General features: G+C 46.1%; 1 gene segment (V, D, J or C); it reads right to left on the bottom strand.

Annotated features, from left to right (window-relative positions):
* Positions 1–3,604: 3,604 nt before the first annotated feature.
* On the bottom strand, positions 3,605–16,407 carry LOC132818614 (Ig kappa chain V region Mem5-like; the record flags this gene model as incomplete). The annotated part of the segment is given in 4 exon segments: positions 3,605–3,921; positions 15,340–15,375; positions 15,873–16,172; positions 16,359–16,407. Coding segments are annotated over 4 exon segments (702 nt in total), but the record flags the coding sequence as incomplete, so codon positions are not given.
* Positions 16,408–16,658: the final 251 nt, after the last annotated feature.

Here is a 16,658-nt window from a genome sequence, read left to right as displayed (position 1 = left end):
CACGTTCCCCTCCAAGCCATTCAGCATTCTGATATGGAAATATATCACTGTTCCTACATTGTTACTGGGTCAGAATCCTGGAATTCCCTTCCTCCACACATTGTGGGTCAACCTACAGCACACAGACTGCAGCGGTTCAAGAAAGCAGCTCAGCGCCACTGTGTACATGACAATGAGAGATGGACAGTAACAAGGCTGGTGAAAAGTAAGAGCAGGTGTGATTAGGGATCTGAAAGTGAGAATGTGATGTTTCAGTTCTTCCTGGACATCTCAAGGTTTGTATGAACTTTTGGTCTCCTAATTGCAGAAAGAATATAAATCCATTGGAAGTGTTTCAGAGGAGTTTTATCCGACTGATCCATGGTATGAGGGGGCTGTGTGGTGAGGAAGGATTGGAAAGGCTGGCCTTGATCTCACTGGAGTTTTGAAGAGTGGGGGATTTTCCTGTCCCACTGTATTCTCCAAACCCTTACCTGACCCCCTCTTGGGTCATACCCTCCTGCCCCTTACTAACATGGAATTGGACTGCCCAGTCCTGAGGCTTACACCTTCCATCTGGAACAAAGTCTCCAGGTATCGCTGCCCCTCCCTGATGTATCAGGATTCTTACAACTCAGCTTCCAATCCAAACCCCCTGAGTGGGAGTTGCTGTAGATTTATACAGACACTACAAATGTATTTACCCTGAATCATTTCAGTTTAATGAACAAATGCTGATCCCACTTACAAATGAAAGAAATCAATTCTTTCATTAAACTAGTCATTGTCCTCAGTCTCTGGATCAATGTTTCAGTGCTTTTAATTTCTTGAATTTCCCTCATGGAGGTTTTCTAAACATACTATTGATATGGTTCCTTACACAAATCTCTTCCCAGCTGATCTGGCCAACAGACTCCTGTCCCCTTGTTTATTATTTTGCTATTTTCAATCCAAGTGCATGTGCAGGCTCCCATCAGCTGAAGTGACAGTCAGTTCACCAAACTCCCACATTGACCAAACTTCCCAGCATCCCCCTCTGTGCCAGCTGCACTGAGTGCCAACTGCAGGATATAGGCTGGCCTGTATTTATACTGGTGCTAATTGGTATCACTTTGTTCTGTTGTGCTATTACAGTCATAGAGATGTACATCACGGAGACAGAACCTTCAGTCCAACTCGTCCACGCTGACCAGATATCCCAACGCAATCTAGTTCCACTTGCCAATGCTCAGGATCTGGGTAAAGTTAGATCATTTCTCAGTCTGAAGCTTCCTTCTTTCAGCCTGAGAAATACGTTACTTTTACAACAAACGAATGTGACTTTAATGCTGGAATCAGTTTTGAACATTAATGGGCTCAATGGTTTGATTCAATGTGGTAAGATAAGAAATATCTGTGACACTTGTTGTAATCCAGTCTTCTCTAACCAATCTCTTCAGGGGCCAGGATGAGTGTGAGGAGTTTGGGTTTTGATGGAAGTCCCCACAGACTCAAGTCAAAAGAAGCAAAGCAAGAAAGACAGGTGGATCGAATACAAGAGAGCACATTATGAGGGAAAACCAATTATTACCAAAGGAGAGAGTGACAACATTGAATTGCTTTTGCTGTCATCCTCTGCGCCCTTACGTTTCACAGTGTCAGCTCCACATCCTTCCATTGGCTTTGTCATTGAGAGTCAACGGTTCCCTTCCCACAGCCCTTTTTAAAATGGCCTGCCCCAGGGAATCACTCAGACAGAGAATATTTCACCTTTTCTGGGAAGGTTGGAGAAAAATTGGATGTCGATGAGCTGCTTTCTCAGACTTCAGTGTCTGACAGAAGGATGTGTACCGTCTGTGGATTCTGGAGACAGATCACTGAGATATTCCTCACTCCCATCAACACCTGACTTTATCCTGAAATCAGTTTCTATTCTTCATTATAAAGTACCCCCACCAGTTTCAGACTAGACATTTCACACCCAGCCCCCATTTCCTCACATTGGAATCAAGAACCAAACTTGCCCCATCTCAGGATTGTCCTCTGAATGTGGTGTCAGTGTGCTAATGCTGTGCTTGATGAAAGAGCCACAGTGGAATCTGGGACTGAATCCAAGGGGTTTCTGATCCACCAGCAGCCTCCATGCTGTGTGAGATTCTGTTTGGATATGATTTCAGCCCCATGGTTCCCACTGATACAAGAACCATGGAGTGAGATTGCTGGAGCCACGTGTGGACTGAGGAACACAACAGTCAGGACAATGAGCTGCTCTGGAATCCACCCTGAGCCCTGGATGGTTGTCACTGAGATGGCCCAGGGGCTACAGAATATGACAGCAGAAGTTGGAACCAGTTTATCATTGACTGTCCCCCCAGCCATGACTCCCAGACTGAACATTCTCAATCTGACCCCAGGGGCAATTCCATCTGATTTGAAGAGTAAAGAAAACCCAGGTCTAATTTATGGAATATTTATTACCCAAACCCTGTGGAATTGTTATTTTGAGTTCCAAGATTCTGCTGATCGTATTGATCAATAGAGTGTCCCCAGTGACCCTGATCTGATTTGCTTGGCTCAGGATCTTGCTGTCCCTGATGGATGGGATGGTGTGGAGGGGGAATTGTGATCAGAATATTTTGTATCAGGGATGGATAAAGTTAGTATAGTGGGTGACATGGTGGCTCAGTGGTTAGCACTGCTACCTCATAGTGCCAGGGACCTGGGTTCGATCCTCGTCTCAGGCGAATGTCTATGTGGATTTTGCACATTCTCTCCAAATACAAATCAAATGCTGTTTGGAATATTTACTTTGCAAACCCTGTGGTATTGTTATTCTGGGTAGTAAGATCCTGCTGGTCAAATTGATCAATAAAATGCGAACTGAACTGCTTGGCTCGGGATCTTGCTGTGCTGAAAGAATGTGTTGGTGTTCAGGGGAATTCCCATCAGATTATTGTGTTCCCCATTACCCCCTCTATTCTCCCCTTCCTGCTCCATACCTGGGGGTGGGGTGGAGCTTTTCACTTCGTACACCTCTCCCTGAGGACTCAGCTCTGGCCATTCCCAAAGCACACAGAGACAGAGACTGAATCTTCTTCATCTTTATTCCCTTTTCCAGATTGACATTGACAGAAAACAGTCAGCAATTAACAGCCCAGACAGAGGAAGCTGCTCAAATTCACAGCCACATTGGAGCTTGAGGAAAACACTTGTGGGGATTTTCTCAATAACATGAGAATCCTGTCCCTTTAAACAGTGACAAAACCTTAAATTGGAACTGGCGGCTGAGCAGAAAGGAGGTCTGTTTTACTGAAACAGAGACGTTTGAGGTTCACATTGTTTTTGCACAGCTAACAGTCTTTAGCATCTTCGAGAGGTTATACTTGACATTGCAAGTTAACACTGTCCCCATCAAACACATCCAGGTCAGGGAAGGCATGGGGCTAGATAAAGAGTAAAGTTTTCTCTACACAATCCCAATGACCTGCCTTAACCCCTGAAGCTCAGAAGTGTCTCTGAGCCAGTCCTCAGAAGGAAGAGAGTTGAAATTCAGTGCTGACAATGACCTTTGACCTGCCAGCTCAGCCCTGTTCTATTTAAAGTTGTGTCTCCTCTGTGGACTGTCTCCAACACTCTACACACATTCTGATCTCCTGATGCTCTTGCTGAGGGGAGAGGGGAGGGTCACGTGGGTGAGGGCACAGGAGAAGCGAGCGTTGGACTCCCAGTCAGGCCCAGAGAGGGTCAGCAGGCTGCTGACACTGTAGGTGCTGTCCGAAGCTCGCAGGTAGTTGCTGGTCTGAACCCCGTCCGAAATGACTGCACCGTCCTTCTTCCACTGCACCTCCAGCTCATCGGGATAGAAGTGATTGGCAAGGCACACCAGGGTGGCAGTGCCCTTGGCATTAATCTGCTCCAGGGAGGGGGGCAGCAGGGTCAGCTTGGGCTGAGAGTTGTCACGGACTGAAAGACAAAAGAAACAATTTTAATCCCTGCCTTTTGAAGGGAATTCAACACTCACAATATTCACTGGCAATACAATCTTTTTGAACATTCTTAGTCAATACAGAATAAACCCAACAAATGAACAGACACTGTTCAAATTGCTTCTTGCGATCTGAGTGTCACTGGCAGGGCCAGCATTCATTACCGTCCCTAGGTGTCCCTGAGAAGGTGATGGTGAAGCAGCAGAGAGAGAAGGGACAGTTTTGGACCATCGGTTATGGAATGAATGTGGGCAGCTGGAAGGGCTATCGATGGGGAAGCACTTTAGTGACAGCGATCAGAACTCAGTGAGATTGAGAGGAGGGATGGAAATGGAGAACCATGGAGCAAGTGTAAAAGTTTTCATTTTACTAAACTGTGTGGTGCTTTGGTAAAAGTGGATCGGAACCAATGACATGATGGGAAATCAGTGTCAGGGCAGTGGGAGCCCTCGAAGGATGAGACAGACTGTTCCGAATCTGTTCCCACAATGAGTAAGGGTGGGACTCCCACATCTAGACCAAAGAAACAAGAGGATTGGGGTTCACGTACTGACATGGATTGGGAACTGGTTGGCAGGCAGCACAGAAAGAATGAGTCTTTTTCTGAATGGCAGGTAATAACAACTTAGGGTGCCACAGGGTCAGCCCTTGGTACCCAGTTATTCATAATAAATAACAATAGAGTCATAGGGGCCCAAAAGACCCATCAGCCCATTGTGTCCATACTGGTCAAAAAACAACAACCCAATAATTGTCATCCATTTTTCCAGCAAAAGGGAATTAGATGCAATGTGTATTTAAGAAGGAATTAGATACAGTTCTTAGGATTAAAGGGATCAAAGAATGTGGGGAGAAAGTAGGAACAGGGGACTGTGTTGGATGAACAGCCATGATCATATTGAAGAGTGGAGCAGGCCTTGAAGGGCTGAATGGCCTACTGCTGCTCCTGTGTTTGATGTTTCTATCTGTTTCTCAGATAATGAAGGAATGTCTCTCGTCATGTTGAAGCTGGAAGTCAGATGGGTGTGGAGGTGGAAGATGTGGCCATGGTGATTAATGCAGGTCAGTGAGGTGGTTCAGAAGACACATGGGAGAAACTGTTTTTCTTTTTCCCTTGATGGAATGAGGGCATTGCTGGATCGGCAGCATTTATTGCCCATCCCTAATCACCCAGAGGGCAGTTTAGAGTCACCCACATTGCTGTGGGTCTGGGGTCACATGGTAAGGATGGCAGTTTCCTTCCCTAAAGGACATAAGGGAATCAGATGCTTTTCCTGACAATCAACGATGGTTTCATGGTCATCATTAGACTCTTAATTGCAGATTTTGTTTGGATTGAATTTGAATGCCACCATCTGCTGGATTCTAACCCTGGTCCCCAGAACATTACCTGGATCTCTGGATTAACAGCTCAGCAATAACACCATTAGACCATCACCTCCCTTATCTCATTTTTGGTTGACTGTGAAAGCAAGGTGTTTGTTTATTCTGGAACTGTATAAAACCCCAGTTAGAGCACAGTGAGAGAACTGTGTACGGTTCTGGTCACCACATACAGGAAGGATGTGATTCCATTAGAGATGGGGACAGAGGAGGAGTTTGTCTGGAATGGGGACTTTGAGCTTTGCGGAATGATTGGATTGGCTGGGACTGTTTTCTTTGGAACACAGGAGGCTGAGGGGAGATTTGATGGTGGTGTGTAAAATGATGAGGGGCCTGGACAGAGTGGGTAGGAAGGACTGATTTCCACCAGCACAGAGGGCAATAACCATGGGGAGAGATTGAAATCAGTTGGGGCAGAATTAGAGGGGGGTTGAGGGTCTTTGTTTTCACCCAGAGCTTGGTGGGATGTGGGACTCACTGTCTGAAAGGGTGGGAGAGGCAGAAACCCTCATCACATTGAAAAAACACTTAGATGTTCACTTGAAACAGCAAAACTTCCAGAGCTATGGAGCAAGAGCTGGAAAGTGGGATGGAGCGTGATATCTCTTTAACAAACCTCCGATTACCCACAGATCAGGAGAACTTTATCCAAGAACATTGGAGAAGACTCGGATCCACACACGTCAGGAAAGAATCACGTTGGGGTGTCTGTGTAGAAGATTCTAGATTATATTTCAAACCTTGCTGCACACTATTGGGCTGAGGTCAAGGGTGAGGCTGCAAAGTGTCTCAGTGTCCTAGAGTCAGACAGGGTCACTGCTCCTAATGACCCCATGACTCCTGGAAGGTGAGAGTGCGCAGACAATGGATGAGGATCCTGATCAGGAGACTCCAACCTTCAAGAAAGACTTGCACTTGTGTAGCACCTGTCCCCAACTCAGGATGTCCCACTGGATCTTTCCAGCAGACTGTGCACAGCGAGATCCCAAACACCATGTGATAATTAGCAGAGAAATACATTCTGAGTGATTTTGACTGGGGGATAAATATTGACCAGGGACACCAGGGGGAACTGCCTGCTCTTCATCCAATAGTGCCATGGAATGGCATCTTTCACAACTGAAAGACTCTCAGTTATTCCAAAAAATGAAGAATAGTTCCTTGAAGATGAAGTTGCAGGTAGGTAGGGAAGTGACAAAGTTATTTGGTTTGCTTTCCTTTATTTGTCAGTGCATTAGGTATTGGAGTTGGGAGCTGTTGCGGCTGTACAGGACATTGGTTAGGGCACTTTTGGAATACTGTGTGCAATTCAGTTCTCCTTGCTGTAGGAAAAATGTTGCGAATCTTAAAATGATTTACAAGGATGTTGCCAAGGTTGGAGGGTTAGTGCGAAAGGGAGAGGCTGAATAGGCTGAGGCTGTTTTCCCTGGATCATTGCAGGTTGATGGGTGACTGTATAGAGGTTTATAAAATCATGAGCGGCATAGATAGGGTGAATAGAGAAGATTTTTTCTCCAGAGTTGGGGAGTCCAGAACTGGAGGGCATAGGCTGAAGGTGACAGGGGAAAGATTTAAAAGGGACCTAAGGGACGTTTTCATTCAGAGGGTGTTAAATGTATGGAATGAGCTGCCAGAGGAGGTGGTGAAGGCTGGTACAATTACAACATTTAAAAGGCATGGGTATGTAAATAGAAAGATGTTAGAGGGATATGGGCCAAATGCTGGCAAGTGGGACTAGATTAATTTCGGATATCTGGTCAGCATGGACGAGTTGGACCAAAGGGTCTGATTCTGTGCTGTCCATCTCTCTGACTCTAATTTTATTTCAATCCAGCCCTTAACACATCAGGCTCTCCCAAAGACATTTACAGACAGTTTTGTTTGACAAGCAGTCACTGTTGCAATGTCAGTAACGTGGCAGCCAGTTTCTGCACAGCAAGATCCCACTAGAAGCAATGAGATCAAAGACCAATAATGATGTTGGCTCAACGATAAATATTGGCCTGAACTCAACCCAAAGAGAAAGGAATTTGGTTCAGTTGGATGGAAAATGAGAAAATGGAAGGTAAAGGAGAAGGTAGGATTGCTGGTTAGTGATGGGATTGATTGTTACCAGAAAATAAAAGAAAGGGATGGAATTTTTGAATATCAAAGGGATCATAAAAGTGCAGGGAAAATCAATAATAGAACAAACTTAAAGAGTTTGTATCTAAATGCACAAAGCATTCTGAGTAAGGTTGACAAAGTGATGTCACAATTCCAGGTAAATTGAGTTTCCAAGGAATTTAAACTAGTTAAAGTTGAGGAGGGCTCAGGAAAGGTTATTCAAGTTTCTAGAAGATGTAAAAGGACAGAGAATGTGGAAAGGATCAGGAATCGAACATAAAGCACAGCAGATAAGGGGACAATGATGGGAAGGAGGGCAGTCAATGCAGGACTGAGGGTGTTGTACTTAAATGCACACAATATACACAATGGGCTTGTAGTGCAGATTGAAACTGGCAGGTACGATGTTGTGGGTATCACAGGGACATGGCTGAAAGGGAATTCGGGCTGGGAACTAAATATTCAAGGATGCATGTCCTATCAAAAGGACGGGCAGATGGGCAGAGGGGGAAGAGTTGCCTTGTTAGTGAGAAATGAAATTAAATCAATAGCAAGAAGTGATGTAGAGTTAGAAGGTGTAGAATCTGTGTGGGTAGAGCTGAGGAACTGCAATAAATAAAGAATCTGATGCAAGTTATGTCCAGGTCTCCAAGCAGTGAACAGGGTGTGGGGAAGGAAATCAATTAGGAGACAGAAAATGTCAGGGCAGACTTCAATGGATAGGTGGGCTGGGTAGTGTATCTCAAGGAAAGGATTTCATGGAATGTCGATGATTTTGGAGCAGCTTGTGGTTGAGCCATTATGGAACTGGCAGGTCTGGATTCAGTGATGTGTATTGAGGCAAACATGATTAGTGAGTTTAAGGTGAAAGTATCCCTGTGGATAAGTGACCATAATACGATAGAATTCCCCCTGTAGTTTGAGAGGGAGAAGTTGCAATCAGATTGAACAGTATTTCAGTTGAGTAAAGGTAACTCAATGTGGTGGAGAATAGTGGGAAGCCCGAGGATTAGGAAGCCTTTAAAAACCTGCAGGGGATAACTGAAAAAGCATTAAGGGTGGAGAATGTGAAATGTGGGAGTTATCTAGCCAGTAATATAAAAGAAGATTGCAGGAGTTTTATCAGGTGTATAAAAAGGAAGAGGGAGTCAAAAATAGACTATGGATCACTGGAAAATGAGGCTGGAGAAAGAATAACAGGAAATGAAGGAATAGCAGAGGAATTGAATAGATATTTTGCCTCAGTCTGCACCATGGAAAACACCAGCAGTGTCCCAGTAATTCAAGACTGTCAGGGGTCGGAGGGGAGTGTAGTGGCCATCACTAAGGAGGAGGTACTGGGGAAGCTGAAGGTCTGAATATGGATAAAGCAACCAGACTGGATGAACTACACCCATGTGTTCTGAAGGAGATCGCTGAGGAGATTGTGGAGGCATTGGTGATGATCTTTCAGTAATCAATGGAGTCAGGGTATGGAGGTGAGATGGGGACGGATTTGGTGGGGGCAAGGGACAGGAAAATGGCTCACATACCACCCCTGTTTCAGAAGGGAGGGAGGTAGAAGGTGGGACATTGTAGGCCAGTTAGCCAGGACTCAGTTGTTGGTAAGGTTTTAGACTTCAATTTAAGGATGAAATTGCAGAGGATTGGAAGTGCAATGGCTTCATCAAGGAGACGTCATGCCTGGCAAATCTGTTAGAATTCTTTGAGGAGGCAATGAGCCAGTCAGACAAAGGAGAGTCCAAGGAAGTAATCTCTTTGGATTTCCACAAGGCATTTGACATAAGATAAGCGCCCACAGTATTAGTGGCAATGTAGTGGCATGGATTGAAGACTGGCAGGTTGGCATAAAGCAGAGCATGAGGAACAATGGCCGCTGGTGACTAGTAGAGTTCTGCAGTTGTCAATGTTATGGCCATAACTATTCACGTTATACATTAACAATCTGGATGAAGGAAGTGAAGACATTGTTGCTAAGTTTGCAGGTGACATGAGGTAGGTGGAGGGACAGATAGTGTTGAGGAAGTGGGAAGGCTGTAAAATCTCCTGGATAGGCTCGGAGAGTGGGCAAAGAAGTGGCAGATAGAATACAATGTGTGACAGTGTGAGGGTATGCACTTTGGGAGGAAGAAGAGATGCAAAGACTGTTTGCTAAATGAGGAAAGCCTTTGGAAATCTAAAGCACAAACCTCATTCAGGATTCCCTTCAGGTTAACAGGCAGGTCCAGTTTGTGCTTGGGAAGGCAAATGAAATGATAGCATTCATTTCAATAGGGCCAGAATACAAGAGCAGAGATGTACTGCTGAGGCTGTGTAAGGCTCTGGTCAGACTGCATTTGGAATATTGTGAGCAGATTAGGGACCCATATTCTAAGAAACAATGTGCTGGCGTTGGAGGGGTTTACAAGAATGATCCTGGGGATGAAAGGCTTGTCATATGAGGCGTGGTTGAGGACTCTGGGTCTGTACTCAATGGAGTTTAGAAGGATGAGGAGGGATCTTATTGAAATTTGCAGAATACAGATAGGCCTGGATAGAGTGGATGCAGGACAGACTCGGGAACCAAGGCACAGCCTCAGAATGAAGGGCCGACACTTTTGAGCTGAGGTGAGGAGGAATTTCTTCAGCCAGAAGGTGGTGAATCTGTGGAACTCATTGTTACAGAGGGCAGGGGAGGCCAAGTCACTGAGTGTACTTAAGACAGAGATAGATAGGTTCGTGATTGTGAAGGGGATCGAACGTTCTTGTGGAGTAGCCAGGAGAATGGGGGTGAGAAGCATATCTGCCAAGATCAAATGGCAGAGCAGATTCAATGGGCTGAATGGCTGATTTCTGCTCCTATTTCTTAAAGACTTCTGGAGAGTTTCCCCAAAACCTTGGAACACTGAACCCACTGGACTGTGAGCCCTGCTGGAGCTGTTTGTCATCAGAACTTTGCCAAGAGACAACCAAAGAGTGGAGAGAGTGTGCATCCATGTGGGAATTTCAGAATGTTTCCCAGCTCCTGGAATACCATGAGTACAGGAAGTGAGGTCTGTGACAGCAGTTAGAGCTCTGGGTTTTGTAGCTTGAGCAGCAGCTGGAGTCAGTGCGGAGCGTCCGTGAGGCTGAGAGCTCCGTGGAGAGCACGTTTCTAGATGTGGTCACTCTGCAGCCTCAGAGTATGCAGGGAGAGAGGGAATGGGGGAGCAGCAGACAGTCCAAAAGGATCAGGCAGCTAGTATAGGAGTCCCCAGACATCCTACTCTCCAACCAGGATACAGTTCAGAATCCTGATGAGAATGATGGTTCATCTGGAAAGTGCAGCCAGGGCCAAGTCCATGGCATCACTGGTGACTCAGCTATAATGGGGGGTTGCCTGGGTGGGGGGGGCGGGGGGGAGGTGAGGGGGTGGTGGTATTAGCAAGACTGGAAGAGTGATCGTAAAAGGAGATTTGAGACTGAGGGCATCGATAGGTGTTTCTGCAGCTGCAGATGGGAATCCAGGATGGTGTGTTGTCTCCCTGGTGCCAGCGTCAAGGATGTCACTGAGCGACTGCAGACCACCCTGAGGGGAGAGGGGGAACAGGCAGCAGTCGTGGTCCACATCGGTCCCAGTGACAGAGGGAGAAAAGGGATGTAGTCCTGCAGTCAGAATTTAGGGAGCTCAGAAGGGAATTAACATCAGGAACTCAAAAGTAGGAATCTTCAGATTACTCCCGGTGCCCCAGGCAAGTGACAAGAGGAGCAGGAGGATAACACAAGTGACTGTGGGGCTGGAAAGAGGATCCAGGAGGCAGGGTTTTAGATTCTTGTGACATCGGGACTGGGTCTGGGGGAGATGGGACCTGGATAGACCAGACAGCGTTGCTCCTGAACAGAGCTGGCACTGAGCTCCTTTGAGGTGATCTACTCGTGCTGTTGGAGAGGGTTTAAACTAACTTGGCAGAGCTGTGAGAGTCAGGAGGGACTGTCAGAGAGGAACACCAAGGTCCACAGAATCATCAGTGCAGTCAATAAGTCACCACCCAATGGGAAGGATTTAGAGGAATACATTTGCAAGGAATTTACAGTGACCTGCAAATATAATAGTCATTACAAATGGGGTTGGGGGGGGTGGAGTTTCTTTAATTTCTGAATATAGACTGGGGTAGTAGCAGTGTGAAGGACAGAGGGGCCAGAGTCGTGAGAGTGTGTTCATGTGAATTTTCTCCAGCTGCATGTTTCCAGTCCAATGAGAAAGGAGGCTCTGCTAGATCTGGATCTTGGGAATGAGGAGGCCCAAGTGGATCAAGTGTCAGTGAGAGGACACTTAAGGAAGAGTGATCATTGTATCACAAAGTTGAGGGTGATGGTAGAAAAGAACAAAGGCCTTTTCAGGGTCAAACATCTTCACTGGGGAAAATGCCAGCTTCTATAGGATATGGATGTATCGGATCTGAATAAAGTTGGATCAAAGGTTGGCAGAAAAGTCCTGAAAAGAATAGTAGAGGATGTGGACCAGGTATAGTCGAGATACATTTGAAGGAGGGCAAACAATTCCTGAACTTACTCAAGGGCAAAAGTGGGAGAATTATGGTAAATAAGAAAAGGGCAAAAGAGTAACTAGAGAGAGAATAGGGCCCCATGAAGATGAACAATGTACCTCTGGGTGGATCCACAGGAAATGGTTTAGGTCTTAAATGAATATTCCAGGTCAGTATTTATCATGGAGAAAGACATGGAAATTTGGGAACTTGGGAAATAAATAGTAATGTCTTGACACAAGTCCACATTATAGAAGAAGATTTCTTAAAGTGCAAGACGGTAGATAAATCTCCAGGACCTGATCAGGTGTATCCCAGGACATTGTGGAAAGCGAGGAAAGAGATTGCTGGACCCCTTGCTGAGGTATGTTTCTGATTGACAGCCATGAGTGAGGTTCTGGAGAACCAGAGAGGTTGGCTAATGTTAGCCATTACTTAAGAAAGGCTGTAAGGAAAAGCCAGGGAACTATAAACCAGTGAGCCTGATGTCATTGCTGGGTAAGTTATTGGAGTGAATTCTGAGGGACAGGATTTACATGCATTTGGACAATCAATGCAGTTTTGTGCATGGTAATCGTGTCTCACTAACGTGATTGAGGTTGTTTGAAGAGAAGATTGATGTAGGCAGAACAGTATACACTGTCTATATGGACTTCAGCAAAGCATTTGACAAGGTTCCACATGATAGACTGATTAGTAAGATTAGGCCACATGGGATCCAGGGGGAGCTAGCCATTTGGGTAAAAAAAATGACTTCAAGATAGGAGACAGAGAGTGGTGGTAAGTGGTTGCTTTTCAGACTGGAGATCAGATGTCAGCTGTGTGCCACAAGGATTGGTGCTGGGTCCATGGCTTTTCATCATTTAAATAAATGATTTGGGTGTGAATATAGGAATTATGGCGAGTTTGTAAATGACCCCAAAATTGGTGGTACAGTGGATAGTGAAGAAGCTTATCTGAGAGTACAGTGGGACCTTGATCATTTGGGGAAATGGGCAGAGGTGTGGCAAATGGACAAAAGTGCAGACTGCAGATGCTGGAAACCAGAGTTTAGATCAGAGTGGTGCTGGAAAAGCACAGCATGTCAGGCAGCATCCGAGGAGCAGAAAAATCGACTTTTCGGCTAGAGGAATACTAATGAAGGGCTTTTGCCCGAAACGTCGATTTTCCTGCTCCTCGGATGTTGCCTGACCTGCTGTGCTTTTCCAGCACCGCTCTGATCTAAACGTGTGACAAATGGAGTTCAATTTAGATAAATGTGAGATGTTGCATTTTGGAAAGTCAAACCAGGGCAGGACTTATACTGTTAATGGTGGGGCCCTGTGGAGTGTTGCTCAACAAAGTGACCTCAGGGTGCAGGGGCAGGGGCAGGGGCAGGGGCAGGGGCAGGGTGCAGGGGCAGGGGCAGGTGCAGGGGCAGGGGCAGGGGCATTATTCCTTGACAGTGGAGTCACAGGGAGGCAGGGAGATGAAGAAGGTGTTGGGTACACTTGCCTTTATTGGTCACTGCACTAAGTATCAGAGTTGGGACATCATTTGCAGCTGTACAGGAAATTGGTGAGGCTACTTTGGGAATAATGTCAACAATTCTGATCATCCTGTGATAGGAAGGATGCTGTTAAACTTAAAATTCAGCAGAAAAGATTTACATGGATGTTGCCTGGAACTGGAGGGTTTGAGCTGTCGGAAGAGGCTCAATAGACGGGTTATTTTTCCTGCAGGATCGGAGACTGAGGGGTGGCCTTATAGATGTTTATAAAATCATGACGGGCATGGACAGGGTGTACATCACAGGTCTTTGCCTTGGGAAAGGGAATCCAAAATAGAGGGTATAGGTTTAAGATGAGAGGCAAAAGATCCAAAAGGGACCTGAGGGGTAACTTGTCACACAGAGGGTGGTGCGTGTACGGATCGAGCTGTCAGAGAAAGTGCTGGAGACGGATACAATTATAGCATTTAAAAGATGTTTGGATGGGTACATGAATAGGAAGGGTTTAGAGGGATGTGGGCTAAATGCTGGCAAATGGGCTGAAGTCAGTTTTGGATATCTAGTTAGCATGGAGAAGTTAGACTGAAAGATCTGTTTCCACGCTGTATGACTCCGTGACCATTAGAGGCTGGAAAAGCTGAGACCTTTTACCCTGAAGTGCCGGAGGCTGAGGAGTGACCTTATAGAGGTTTATAAAATCATGAGGGACATAAATAATGTGAATAATGCAGGAAGGAGGTGAATGTTTTGTAGAGCTGGCAAACATATGCACAAAGATCATTCCAGGGATGAGGAATATCAGTTATGAAGATAGATTGGAGAATTTGGGACTGTCTTCTTTGGAGAAAGTTACAGATCACACAACATCAGGTTATAGTCCAACAGGTTAATGTGGAAGCACTAGCTTTTGGAACGCCGCTGACAACCATTTGATGAAGGAGGGGCGCTCCGAAAGCTAGTGCTTCCAAATAAACCCCCTGTTGGACTATAACCTGGTGTTGTGTGATTTTTAACTTTGTCCACCCCAGTCCAACACCGGCACCTTCAAGTCTTTGGAGAAGGCAGCGAGGAGAATTGTTCCAGAAATTCAAAATCAGGAGGGGCCTGGAACAGAGTAAATAGGGAGAAAATGATTCCACTTGTGAAAGGATTGAGACCGAGAGGCCACAGATTGAAAGTAATTGGAAAAGTAAGAAAAGTGAGATGAGGGAAAACATTTTCAGCCAGTGGGTGGTTAAGGTGTGGAATGCACTGCCTGAGAGTGTGGTGGAGGCAGCTTCAATTGAAACATTTCGAAGGGAATGAGACTGTTATCTGAAAAGGAACAATGTGCAGGGTGACAGGGAGAAGGCAGGAGAATGACACTCAGTGAATTGCTCATTCGGAGAGCTAGTCCAGACAGGATGGACGGAATGGCCTCCTTGTGCACTGTAACAATTCTGTGATTGTGTGATTGAGCAGAGTTAAAGCTGGGGGAGGTGGGAGCTCGGTGTCTCACTGTGCTGCTGCTGCTGCTGCTGCTGCTGCTGCTGCTGCTGAGGTCAGTGAGATCAGAGACTGGGACAGGGAGCCAGAGCTCACATCAAACTCTGCCCCGTGTCCGTCACACTGAGACTGGCAGGAGGCTACTCACTGATTTCACTCCATGCTGCAGGAATGGGACCACAGGCTGCAAATGGACAGAGCTCCTCCACACGGTGAGTAAAACTTACTGACTTATATCTTGCTTTTTTAAAGAGGGCATGAAAGTAAAGAAATACAGCTGGACACCCTGTTAGACACAGTGCTCCTCAATCAACCATTTCATTCACTGCAGCTCCCCACTAACACCTTCAACAAATCAGCAACTGTATTTTAGAAAGTGTGTTTCAGTATTGAAAGGGTTAATAACAGAGGATGGAGGGTTACTTACTCAGTCTGAGCTTGGTTCCTTTACCGAACGTAAGCCACAGTGAGAGCTCCCAGTGCAGAGGCTGTACAAAAACCTCAGCTCTCTGCTTCCCTCTTATCACTGTCAACCTCTCTCTGTCTCTGTGTGTCTATCGCTCACTCTCACCCTCTCCCTGCCCCTCTCTGTCTCTCCCTCATTCATGTGTCTTTCCCTCTCTGTCTCTCTGGGTTGTTTCCAGCTGGGCACGGGAGGTTTGTGAAATTTATTTTTCGATGTTAAATCTTGAGGCAGCTCCATGTGGCCATGGAGTGTAAGAGGGAAACTTGAGGCCTTCAGTGAGCGTTGAGACACCACAGGGACTGGAGTGTGCCGTGGACAGTGGAAATCCCAGTTTGGGGTAATTTGATCAGTTTCATTCAGATCTAACTGGATATATCACTTCAGGCGGTGAGACTGTGTGTTCATTATTATACATTTTATGTAACTGTGCGATGTGTCAGTACAGGAGGTGGTGTTGTGCGTGTTGAGCTTTTTGTACAGCTCTGTGTCACTGTGTTGAGGGTAGCTGCTATACTGCTGACAGTAATAGTCAGCGACATCCTCATTCTGAACGTTGCTGATTGTCAGGGTGTAACTGGTCCCTGATCCACTGCCGGTGAATCGATCGGAGACTCCTGTGAATCGATTTGTTGCATAATAGATCAGGAGAGAGGGTTTCTGACCTTCTCGCTGCTGGTACCAAGCAAGGTTGCTGCTAATGCTTTGACTGGCCTTACAGGTGATGGTTGCGGTCTGGCCCAGTCCCACTGACAGCACCGGGGGAGACTGGGTCATGGTGATGTCCCCACTGATACCTGAGGGGTCAGAGAGAAACACAGTGAAGTCAGAACTGTCACAGAAAGAGCCTGTCAAATGAGAGATTGTTGGAGACACTGAGCATTCCTCTGGTTTCAGCATTTTCCCTTCAATCACAAGTCAGTGGAATTGGAGTGAAATGGAGAGCAGCTAAAGATTCAAGGTGGAAGGAGAGAGATTTGTACCTGCGACACAGAATGCCAGGGGCCAGATCAGCTGGATGTGTGAAATCATGGTGTGTGCTCCTGTCCCTGTGCCTGGTTCCTGATAAACTCTCCCTTCACTGGGCTCTGCTTTATAAAGCTGCAGCCTGTGAGAGTCTGACTGGGTGTTCCTCAGTATGTAAATGGCATCAGGCAGAGAGAGCCACGTCAGCCCCTCACACTTCCTCTTCTCTCTCTCTCTCTCTCTCTCTCTGTCTGTCTCAGAGTCATTGATGTGAACAACATTGAATGAGGCCATTTGGCCCATTGTGTCTGTGCTGG

This window comes from Hemiscyllium ocellatum, chromosome 9, assembly GCF_020745735.1.
Source record: "Hemiscyllium ocellatum isolate sHemOce1 chromosome 9, sHemOce1.pat.X.cur, whole genome shotgun sequence".
Lineage (NCBI taxonomy): Eukaryota > Metazoa > Chordata > Chondrichthyes > Orectolobiformes > Hemiscylliidae > Hemiscyllium > Hemiscyllium ocellatum.
This window is presented reverse-complemented; position numbering and strand designations above follow the sequence as displayed.